The 12,931-nt window shown below is 38.5% G+C and overlaps 1 protein-coding gene across 1 annotated transcript in view; it reads right to left on the reverse strand.

The window, feature by feature from the left end:
• The window catches only part of LOC126281597 (protein PTOV1 homolog), a 227,361-nt gene that overhangs the window by 91,635 nt on the left and 122,795 nt on the right, over nt 1-12,931 (reverse strand). The window contains exons 6-7 of the mRNA XM_049980694.1: nt 7,911-8,073; nt 6,214-6,399 (exon numbers count right to left, since the gene is read on the reverse strand). Coding sequence (XP_049836651.1) covers nt 6,214-6,399; nt 7,911-8,073 — 349 coding nt within the window. The remainder of the gene's footprint in view (nt 1-6,213; nt 6,400-7,910; nt 8,074-12,931) is intronic.

The raw sequence follows: 12,931 nt of genomic DNA on the forward strand, positions 1-12,931 counted from the left end.
ACCCAGATTTCCTGCTTATCATGAGCGGTTACCTTACCATGTGGCTATCCAAGCACAGCTCATGGCCAGACCCAAACTTCCACATGTCATCAAAACATGTCTACAACCTGTACTCGTAAATCCGTTATGTATATTTTGATACAGGTGAGACATTTTACTTGAAACATGCTCATCCGATGTTGACGGATAAATACGATAGTGCAGTGCTTGTGTTATTCCAAATTACAATGCAATGTTCCTTCGACCTGTATGCATGTCTGAAGGAAAAGGCACTGTAGCGATTACAGCTGTCTTGAAATACACGAAAGGTATTTGCAGTTGCAAATATGGACAACCATCAGCTGTATAATGGAATGCCAAATGGTAAGGTGACCACTCACAACAAGCATGAAATCTGGGTTTGAATCCCAGTCCAGCCCAAATTTTCATTGTCATCATTCCATTATACAGCTGTTGGTTGTCCATATTCACAACTATGAATACATTTTATGTATTTCATGATGACTGTTGTCACCACAATGCCTGTTCTTTCACAAATGTAGCATGTCTGAAGGAACATTGCACCGCAATTTGGAATAACACAGGCAGTGCAATATTGTATTTATCCGCTGACACCGGGCAAACCAATTTCATGTAATATGTCTACCCCACACAAGAATATATATACTGGAGGTATGAGCACTAGTTGCAGACACATGGTTGATGACATATGGAAGTTTGGATCCACCCACGTGTTGTGCTCAGATAGACAAACGGTAGGGCGACTACTTGTGAGAAGCAGGAAATCCAGGTTTGTGACCTGGTATGGCATGAACATGCATGCATGTCTGAAGGAACACTGCAACATAGTTTGGAACAACACAGGCAATGGAATATCATATTTATCTGCTGATACCGGGTGAATGACTTTCAAGTACAATCTCTTCCCTGTACAGGAGGGAATATATATAATGGATGTACAAATACGGATTCTGGATAGTTGTCAACATATGGAAATTTGGTTCTGGCCATGTGTCAGCTGCTCAAAATAGGCAGAAATTCCATGTTTGAGTCCCAGTTCGGCTCAAACTTTCATTGACGTCGATCCATTATACAGTGGATGGTTGCCACGTTTGCACATGCAAATACATTTAATGTACTTCATGACAGGTGTAGTCACCATGTAACACTATTATTCAGCCAGCCATCTAATCTATATAAGTTTTTTTGCCTTTAACATTTGTCATAATATAAATGTGATGTGCGAAGACTATATGGAAAGATTGTATACATGGAGGAGGCCTGGAGACACTGGAAGGTTTCAGATAGATTGTGTAATGATAAGACAGAGATTTAGGAACTAGGTTTTAAATTGTAAGACATTTCCAGGGGCAGACGTGGACTCTAACCACAATTTATTGGTTATGAACTGTGGATTGAAACTAAAGAAACTGCAAAAAGGTAGGAATTTAAGGAGATGGAGCCTGGATAAACTGAAAGAATGAGAGGTTTCAGAGAGAGTATTAGGGAATGATTGACAAGAACAGGGGGAAAAAATACAGTAGAAGTAGAAGTAGCTTTGAGAGATGAAATAGTGAAGGCAGCACAGGATCAAGTAGGTAAAAATAAGAGGGCTAGTAGAAATCCTTGGGTGACAAGAGATATTGAATTTAATTGATGAAAGGAGAAGACATAAAAATGCAGTAAATGAAGCAGGCGAAAAGGAATACACACGTCTCAAAAATGAGATTGACAGGAAGTACAAAATGGCTAAGCAGGGGTGGCTAGAGGGCAAATGTAAGGCTGAAGAAGTATATATCACTCAGGGTAAGATAGATACTGCTTAGGAAAATTAAAGAGGCCTTTAGAGAACAGATAACCACTTGTATGAATATCAAGAGCACAGATGTAAAACCTGTCCTAAGCAAAGAAGGGAAAGCAGAAAGGTGGAAAGAGTATATAGAGGGTCTATACAAGGGTGATGTACTTGAGGTCAATATTATGGAAATGGAAGAGGATGTAGGTGAAGATGAAATGAGAGGTACAATACTGTGTAAAGAATTTGTCAGAGCACTGAGAGACCTAAGTTGACACAATGCCCCAAAGGTAGACAACATTCCACTAGAACTACTGGTAGCCTTCAGAGAGCCAGTCATGACAAAACTCTACCATCTGGTGAGCAAGATGTTTGAAACAGGTGAAATACCCTCAGTCTTCAAGAAGAATACAATAATTCCAATCCCAAAGAATGCAGGTGTTGACAGGTGTGAAAATTACTGAACTATCAGTTTAATAAGTCACAGTTCCAAAATATTCACACGAATTCTTTACAGATGAATGGAAAAGCTGGTAGAAGCCGACATCAGGGAAGATCAGTTTGGATTCCATAGAAATGTTGGAACATGAGAGGCATTACTGACCCTATGTCGTATCTTAGAAGATAGGTTAATAAAAGGCAAACCTATGTTTCAAGTATTTGTATACTTACAGAAAACTTTTGACAATGTTAACTGGAATACTGTCTTTCACATTCTGAAGATAACAGGAATAAAATACCGGGAGTGAAAAGCTATTTACAATTTGTACAGAAACCAGATGGCAGTCACAAGAGTCAAGGGGCATAAAAGGCAGGCTGTGAATGAGAAGGGAGTAAGACATGGTTGTAGCCTATCCCTGATGTTATTCAATCTGTATATTGAGCAAGCAGTAAAGGAAAAAAAGAAATAAAAACTTTGAGGTTCGCTGATGACATTGTAATTCTGTCAGAGACAGCAAAGGACCTGGAAGTGTCTTGAAAGGAGGATATAAGATGAACATCAACAAAAGCAAAACGAGGATAATGAAATGTAATCAAATTAAATCAGGTGATACTGAGGATAATAGATTAGGAAATGAGATACTTAAAGTACTAAATGAGTTCTGTTATTTGAGGAGCAAAATAACTGATAGTGGTCAGAGTAGAGTTGATATAAAATGCAGACTGGCTATGGCATGGAAAGTGTTTCTGACAAAGAGAAATTTGTTGACAGATTTAAGTGTCAGGAAGTCTTTTCTGAAAGTATTTTTATGGAGTGAAGCCATTTGTGGAAGTGATACATGGATGATGAACAGTTTAGATAAGAAGAGAATAGAAGCTTTCGAAACATGGAGCTGCAGAAGAATGCTGAAAATTTGATGGGTAGATCACTTAAATAATGAGGAAGTACTGAACAGAATTGGGGAGAAGGGGAATTTGTGGCACAACTTGACAAGAAGAAGGGATCAGTTGGTAGGATATGTTCTGAGGCATCAAGGTATCACCAATTTAGTACTGGAGGTAAGTGTGGAGGATAAAAATTGTAGAGCGAGACCAAGAGATGAATATGCTAAGCAGATTCAGAAGGATGTAAGTTGCTGTACTTATTCAGAGGTGAAAAGGCTTGCACAGGATAAAGTAGCATGGAGAGCTGCATCAAACAAGTCTCTGGACTGAAGACCAAAACAACAACAGCAACATGGAAAGTGAGATATATGTGATGTTCAAGTGCTTTGTTAATGTACGTTTGCAACTTACGCAAATAAATATGCAAAATGTATAATTTACTAAATAATATTTTGTTTTGGGTTAATAAAATGAAAATGTTCATGTATGTAATTTTAAATATTTGAGTAAGTTGTCATTCGTATAAAACGGTACACACTTAGGGACAATGCGTAGGATATGTGTTATGTAAAAGATGAAGTGCTTTTGTACTGTATGGAAGTGTAAAAGGTGGCTTGCGTTTTTGGGACACTACCTGTAGACTGAGCAGAAATGAGAGGACACAGTCTGCAGGCAGCAATGAAAGAGGCAACACTTTCACAAAGCAGGCGATGCCTTCCGTGGAAAGTGTTGCACAACAGCCTCAGATGACAACTACTGGATTATTACGGCTTTGGGACAAGTATTTGGGCTACGTTATGGACATTAAAACAATGCCAAGAATAATTAATCAGTCCACACTGGAAGAAACTTGCACACCATAACATAGATAGCAGAGCTGCCATTGCCATCCGTCACACCCAACAACTACAGCCAACAGGTTATAAACTGTATAATTAAGAGTTGTAGAAGAGTGAACTATTAAGTCAAAATTAACTTTTTTTAATTAATGTGTTAAACATAAAATTTGGTTCACACTGTTGTTTTATTCCTAATCATTCACCTATAAAGGGTCCTTTTCCAGTGTTTGATTATTCTGAGTAAACCTGTTATAAAAACATTTGAAGTGCTTTATGCAATATCTATAAGCACTAATTTTCATATCTGAATGAATGTCTGAAAATAATTGTTGTGGACTAACTTTAAAAGTGCATGTAAAAGTACTGTATGATCTATGAGGTAGAAGTGCTGAAGTGAAATTTTGCTTAAGTACTGAAGCACATGTTTTCAGACAAATTTAATGATTTTAATATTCTTACTCTCTCTGTGATAAGTAAAGCGAAAGTGAGTAAGTTTTGCTGAAAAGATGAAATTGTCATGCATAAATACTGAGATTTAGCAGGTTCAAGTTTTGAGTAAAATAAAGATAAAATTCTTTCATTTATAAATGAAATTCAATAAAGTACAAGGAGCTATAAAAAGAAAATTGCTTTTTTGGCTCAGTAACACTGAAGTAGTATTGCATAAAAACACTGAATAACAATACACAGTGACCACACCCTACCTTTGGCTTTTGACAGATCATTTATTAAGACAAATGTAAGAGGTGCCTTAATAAATTTAAATGTGTGTATTTAATTTGTTGACAGGTCGATAGATACACAAAAACACAAACATACACACAAAATTCAAGCTTTCGCAACCAACGGTTGCTTCTTCAGGAAAGAGGGAAGGAGAGGGAAAGACTAAAGGAAGTGGGTTTTAAGGGAGAGGGTAAGGAGTTATTCCAATCCCGGGAGCAGAAAGACTTACCTTAAGGGGGAAAAAGGACAGGTATACACTCGCACGCACACACACACACACACACACACACACACACACACACACACACACACACCCATATACACAGACACAAGCAGACATTTGTGAAGGCAAAGAGTTTGGGCAGAGATGTCAGTAGAGGCGGAAGTACACAGGCAAAGATGTTGTTGAAAGACAGGTGAGGTATGAGTGGCGGCAACTTGAAATTAGCGGAGGTTGAGGCCTGGCGGATAACGAGAAGAGAGGATATACTGAAGGGCAAGTTCCCATCTCCGGAGTTCTGACAGGATGGTGTTAGTGGGAAGTATCCAGATAACCTGGACGCTGTAACACTGTGCCAAGATGTGCTGGCCGTGCACCAAGGCATGTTTAGCCACAGAGTGATCCTCATTACCAACAAACACTGTCTGCCTGTGTCCATTCATGCGAATGGACAGTTTGTTGTTGGTCATTCCCACATAGAAAGCTTCACAGTGTAGGCAGGTCAGTTGGTAAATCACGTGGGTGCTTTCACACATGGCTCTGCCTTTGATCGTGTACACCTTCCGGGTTACAGGACTGGAGTAGGTGGTGGTGGGACGGTGCATGGGACAGGTTCATGGCCTTTCCAGATCAAAACTGCATATGTATGCAGATGTAGTAGGTAAAAGATTCCTGTGTCTTTCTCAGCACTATATCCTGAAAAGTTATATTTATTTTTGAAGTTATGTTCAAGAACAGCAAAAAAGTTGGCCAGATTTACTACTTCCACTTTTCTGAAACTTAACAATTTCTTTGCTTCGACAGGCTGATAACTGTAAATCCTTTTGAGAATCCACTTAATGAACTTCTATTGAAAGGCCCTAGAGTCAGTATTATTACATTTTTACTGTGTTTCTTTCTAACAGCTAGAAATCTTTTAGGAAAAGGAACTAACAGTCTGATTTCTACATCTATCAGTCATACATCACAGTCAAATTCTGTAAAAGAGGTAACATTATATGACATGTTGTGGAAACTAGGCACATTTATGACATTTATACTATATGCACAAGTCCCCATGTAATAGTGTTGTACATGGATTTTCCAATGACGGGACTTTTTATTCTGTTGGGGTTCCTTTGGACATGCACATAAGAAAGAACATTGCATCATAATTCAGACTAACACAGGCACTGCAGTATCGTAATGACACATTCAATTATAAAATTCAAATTCTATAAACATTAAAGACAGACATAAAAATAAAACTCCATTTTCCCTCTTTTTTTTCTATTAAACAGCCATCAATATATGATAAAATATGAACATACCTGAATCAAAGCTGCTTCACTTGGGCTCGATTCCCTTATGGCACTTTGGACAGCTGCCATATATGCTGCATCATCATTAGGGACAGCTCCAACATATTCATTCCTGAATGACTCGTACAAAAGGACAACAACCTTAACGTCACACTCTGACGTCGGCGTCACTTTCTTGAAATGGACATAGCCTGCCTGAAACAACATAAAGTTGATGACACTGTGAGTAACATAAACACATAATTTATTTGTTGCTGCATTTTTAAGGGAACACATTATGCACAGTTTTTGAACTTCTTTAAGGAAGATTTGTGTAAATGATTATTCTGAGCCTTCCATGTGACATACCATGAAAGTGGTCAGCATGAGAATAATATACAAAAACACAGAAAAATGAAACATGCAATGACTCTATACTGTGAAATATTTTAATAAACTACACCAATCGAGACTCATAACAAGCTACTGATTATCATATATATAGAGTAAAAGTTGAAACAGTTTTGAATGACATAGATGCATACAAAGGTAGAAATAGAGTGCATGGGAAAAAATTAAAAGAAGGAAGCAGAGAGACAATAAAAATAAAAAAATTGTGAGAAAGTAACAGGTGATGACAACAACATTACAAATAACGCAAAGTAAGAACACAAAATTGTGGAAGAAAACAGCAAATAATTAAATGAATCACTTACTAAACTTATGTTAAAACACTGTGATAAAAAATTCAGTTGTAAAATTGTCACCAGGTTTCTCCAATAGATGATAATGTGCCATTGCAGTTCCTCAGTGTTTCCATTATTTTTATCTAAATCAGTACCTGTCAGAGTAACTGATTAGTTAACAGAACTGCGTTGCACATGTGCAGTTAAGTATGGCATTAATCATATGTAAGTAACAAATAATTGACAAGAACTTATGTAAAATTACTTCATGTAAATAATTCAGGAGTAAATGAAACTACTCACTGAACAGTAAAAGCATAGAGTGGTTAACAGGCACACAAGAAAATAATGAAAACTTGCTAGCCTTTGGAAAAATCCTTTCATGAGCTAGGCGTGTGGGTGTGGTGTGTCACACACACACACACACACACACACACACACACACACAGAGAGAGAGAGAGAGAGAGAGAGAGAGAGAGAGAGAGAGAGAGAGAGAGGTTCGATTCCAAGTATCATCTGCAGGTCAGCATAAAATTGTCAGTCAAGCCTGAACATTGATTTATTTATTTATTCTTTCCATAAAGTAACACTTATATCTCTCCACAATATTTAATTGTAATATACAGTTTTTCTGTATTGCTCAGTCAAGATGTGCTCTTGTAATCAGCTACAGTCTCTCAAAAAGAGAATTCATCTCTCTTAATAGCTCTGACATAACAATATAAACCAATTAAAGAATGCAGGAAAATGTGTAATATCACCTCACGAAATCTTGGGCTAGCTTATAATGCAAGGCATATCTAAATCTTAATAGCTGTGTATCCTGAAGCATGAGAGGTCTTTTGTTGTTCCTCGTAACACATATTATTTATTTTTATAGATTGCTATTATATATTAAAGATATTTCTATACATAATGGAAGAATAGGATCTCCCACTCCAAATTACAAAGTGAGTAATCCAAAATTCTTTTTATAAAAATGGCTACTAACAAAAATGAGTTTTTATGTGATACTGTACACAACAAGAACTAATAACTTACATATCCAGAACTCAAAGCTCCGGTCAGTAATTCAAGAGCTTCACAGTTCTCTGGATGGAAGTGCAGAAGATTTGAATTTTTCAGAAAAATACCACCAACAACTCCAAGCAGATCTATTGGCACCAAGTGCACAGTTAGTTTCAGAGGCCATGAGTCAGCTTTCCTGTGAGAAAAATATATTTGCTGTAAGTGTCAAGTGCTGAAACTTGAAGTTATACATTACCAAAAATAGAAAAGTATTACAGCCACTACTGCTTCAATGTTTGATGGACACTGAAAAGAAAATAATGTTTATTACATGAGATGTGGTTGAATGAAGCCTGTTCTTGTTGTAGTCCATGATTACCCGAAATTTTTTTCATCCAAGTTACAGATTTTTATAGCCTGACAATAAAACTCTAAAGCACAGCACTTGCTATGATACTACCATTGGTGTTAGATTTCATTATGAAGAAAATTCAATTCATTGCAGCATCTTTCTCCTGAAATATGACTCATTAAAAATGTAATTACATCATTCTTTAGTATACGAACTACCCATGTCAATCAATGTTACAAAATATTTTTGCGTACCTTATGCTAAATATTTTAAAATAGTGTCAATATTCGTTTTGGAGTAAAAGACACAAAAGGAAGGGCTTAGCAGGCATCAATGAATGGCCTATTGTTGTTTCTCAAATGAAGTGATATATTAATGTAATGCTCTCAGGTTTCCAGCTGAGTGAATTTGTTAATTTGGTTCACCACTTTTGGCAACGTCAGTTTGCCTTAAGATGATGATACTGACTCTGAAATGTAATTCCATTTCAGTGAACTCTCTCAGCCAGAAAACAGAGTGTCTTACATTAGTTTACATAATAACATGATTGTATGATGATATACTGCTACGGATACAACATCTCTCCATAATCCAGCTGTTCGGTACATGGTGATACTGGGCCACAAGGAGGGTACATTTTGTAGCTGATTCTTGGGGGTAATGGGAGGGTTAGGTGCATGTGGGTACATGGAGAAATCTGATTGTGGATTAGGTTTTGGCGGGGTGGGGGGCAGGGGAGATCCTCAGACATTCAGCGTACCAGGCAAAGAAGTTCTCACAACCGCAGATACGCCGTCCAAGGGTGGCCAGGTTCTATGGCAGTGGTTTCTTGGTGTGGAACAAGTGACGGATGTGGAAATGCAAGTACTATCTGTAGTTGGTTTAGATGAGTTTAGTTTAAAGCAAAGTCCACCACCAGGTCACACGGACAGTTGGAGATGGATCCTGACAGGCAAGTAAGGCTTGAGTAATGCCAGATGAAAAAGTAAGATGTGCAAAGATGCCTAAATGAACCATTAGCAAATGCGACCCCATGAAGCAGCATGGTGCCCACACTTGCTTCCTCATTCCTGAGGTTCACACAGGTGATTCCATCTCATCCTGTAATAGATGTTGTAATGCGATCACTGGTTCCCATCTGTGAGGCTAAGCCTGGTGAAAAGTCCACACTTTCATACAACATAAACAGACATATTGAAATTATCCACATGGCATAAAAAAGTATTGGCAAGATCCACCTATCTTTATTGCAAGGACAGGCACACATTTACGTAAATTCCATAGTAGGGCCAGAAATCCCAAGGCATTTTATGTCCATTCAAAAGGGCTAAGGAGATAAGCATACAATTAACTATTATAGGGACTAACTTTCCACCCAACATCATAATTCCAGAGAGGATTCATCTGTGTCATGTTGTACGTATTTACTAGGGAAAAATAATGAAATGAATGAGGTGCTACTCAGCAAAGCTGAAACTCACTGTGTGCAGCTGTATTTGTTCACAGGATCAACCCACAGGTGGGTGCTGAGGTAAAGTGCGCTTTGTTGAGTATGCTAAAGGTCGTATGAGTCACATTTCTATGCCAGGGTAAGCCCCCTAGATGTGCATCCATTGCCGAAGTGCACTACACTCGTTGCAAGCACCAAGGATGAGATTCCTTAGTTTTTGCCAACTGCAGGTGCCTAATGCAGAAAGATCAGACACTTGAAAGCAGACTATCAGTCTCTGCAGCATTGCTCAACAAACTAAATAGGTTACAGAGGTACACAAGGGAATATGAATGGGGGAACCATCTATGGAAACAGTTCTGTCACTGCACCTTGCTCCCCTTCAGCAAAGTGAATCCAGTAAGAGTATCAAGAACTCACTTGGGTGCCAAAACTAATTTTGTAAAGTAAAAACAAAGGAAGATGATCTACCTTTATCAGTGATACAGGCACACAAGAAAGTGTTTTGTTCTTAAATCTACTCGTGGTCAAGAATTAAAACTGGCATTGTGACAGTTCATCTTTTTCGTTTCTTTTCTTTGTTGATTGTCTTCGGTGTTGACATACTGTGTTGCTACACTGACTGAAAAATGGGGTGCGGAAGTCAAACATGGCTACTTTAAATGATGTAGCCAACAGGTGCACATTTGCATTTCACATTTGTTTACTTTCACGTTTCACAACCCCCTTCCACCATATACACAATTAACATGGCCAGGGCACTTTCGATAAGCCTCATTAATAGTTTTCAGGCGAACATCCACATACTGATTCAGTAGTTTACTGTTGAATGTCTATGAGCAGTAAAAAACATAACCACATAATTCACAGTTCTTTTGGAATAATCAGGTATGTATGGAATGGTCACTGTCATTATATTAACACACGGCCTAATCACGTAACACTTATTTCACAGTTAAGTTGATGCATTGCTGCTGTTCTAACCAACACAGGTTACCCGTCTGAAACTCGTCTGTGAATTGAATGTCTTGTGATCAAAAGTTAGGGCCTTATATATCCTAACAACAATAGGTGCCGAAACTACACACTGTTCAAAATTAAATTTACAGGAATTACAATTAAAACTTAACTCTTTAAATTAAATGCTTACATCGAAAGATTCTGTCTTTTTAACAGTTTCTTCTACTACAAGAGTTAGACCGAATTATTTGTTTAAATTATGTAATTAACAAATATTGTTATGCAACAATACTTTTGTCAAAACTGTTAGTTACTTTGGAATCAATAAAGGGCTGGCTTTGCTAATGTGTTTTCGGATAGAGCCAAATAGATACTTTCAGGTTACTAGTATTTAGTCTTACAAATGTTTATAATTAGAACAGAATTTATATCTGTTTATAAGTCAACAACAGAATTTAAGTTACGAAACAATTACTTATTTCACCCTGTAACAAAAGATACTAACTGGGATTATAACAAATAAATAAGAAAATCAATGATGATGTAAATAAAATAGAAAGAAACTTCCACATGGAAAAAATATATTAAAAACAAAGATTCCAAGACTTACCAAGCGGGAAAGCGCCGGTAGATTGGCACAATAAATAAAACGCACAAACACACACACAGAATTTCGAGCTTTCGCAACCGGCGGCTGCTTCGTCAGGAAAGAGGGAAGGAAAAGGAAAGATGAAAGGATGTGGGTTTTAAGGGAGAGGGTAAGGAGTCATTCCAATCCCGGGAGCGGAAAGACTTTTACCTTAGGGGGAAAAAAGGATAGGTATATACCCCCGCGCGCGCCCACACACACACACACACACACACACACACACACACACACACACACACACACAAGCAGACATATTTTCATGTCTGCTTGTGTCTGTGTATGTATGGATATGTGTGCGTGTGGGCGCATTCCACATCATCAGACAACTGTTACAACATTATAAGGCCCAAAGTAGCGCCTGAAGAGCTTCTAAGAGAGACCAACCTTCCAAGCATGAGTGAAGATCCAGACAAGGTCATCAAGCGGTTAGACAACGGGGAGGTGGCTCATGTCATACCTTCGGCAATCGTTTTCTCAAGCCTGCAGTGTGCAGAGTCAAGCTAACTACCAAGCATCCTCAGCTCTGGTTAACACCTAGCTGATGTAGTCGTCATCCATGTCATCAGGATACAACTGAAACACAGTGTCCTTTGTCATCATCGCCTCATGCCCGTGCACCGGGAAAAATGGCATAAATCCTGTGGTGTCTTGTTTGGCAGTGTTGTAGGCAAACGTCACGAAAGGTAGCACCTCATCCCAGTTGCTCCGCTCAACACTGACGAACATTGATAGCATGTTGGCCAAGGTCTTATTAAGGCGTTCAGTAAGCCTGTTTGTGGATAGTAGGCAGTCTTCATGTGATGAGTAAGGTTGCACTGACGGCTTATCTCTGTCACAAGATTCAATGGAAAAACTTTCCCTTGATCTGTAATTAATGACCTTGGGGCACCGTGTTTCAATACAATGTCTTCCACGATGAATTTGGCTACCTCAAATGATTCGGCTGTTTTCATGGCTTTTGTAATGGCATAGCACGTCAGATAATCAGTGCAAACAATAATCCATCTATTACAACTAGCAGACATTAGAAATCATCTGAGGAGGTCAATCCCAACACACTGGAAATGCGTTTTGGCTGGTGGAATTGGTACGAGTGGGTCAGGTGGTTTCTGAGGAACTGCCTTTCTCCTCCGGCACTCTCGACAGTGCAACACACAGTGATGGACACTCCTAAATAAATCTGGCCAGAAAAATCTCTTGTGGATCCTATCTTATGTCTTAATAAATCCTACATGTCCGGCCTCAGGTGTGTCATGGAATACCTGTAGAACATCTAAGTGCATTCGTTTAGGAATCACTGGTAGTCACCTCTTTCTAAACAGATCAAAGTTTTTCTTGCAAAGTAATCCATTAAGTACTTTAACTTGTCCTTTCACATCCTCTGACCAATTTAAGATAAGCATAATTTGAGATATCTTGGCGTCCTTCTTCTGCTCAGCAGAGAGATCCTGGAGTGCAGTGAGACAGTCCACTATCTTCATCAAAGTCTTGATGGTCTTACACAGGGTTTCTTGAGACAGTCGGCATCTTGGGGTTTTCTTCCAGTTTTGAACGCTATGGTAATGTCACACTCTAGAAGACGTAGTGCCCACCTGGCGAGTCATCCTGTTGGATCCTTAAGACCTGTCAACCAATGAAGTGAA

This window comes from Schistocerca gregaria, chromosome 7 (assembly GCF_023897955.1).
Source record: "Schistocerca gregaria isolate iqSchGreg1 chromosome 7, iqSchGreg1.2, whole genome shotgun sequence".
NCBI lineage: Eukaryota > Metazoa > Arthropoda > Insecta > Orthoptera > Acrididae > Schistocerca > Schistocerca gregaria.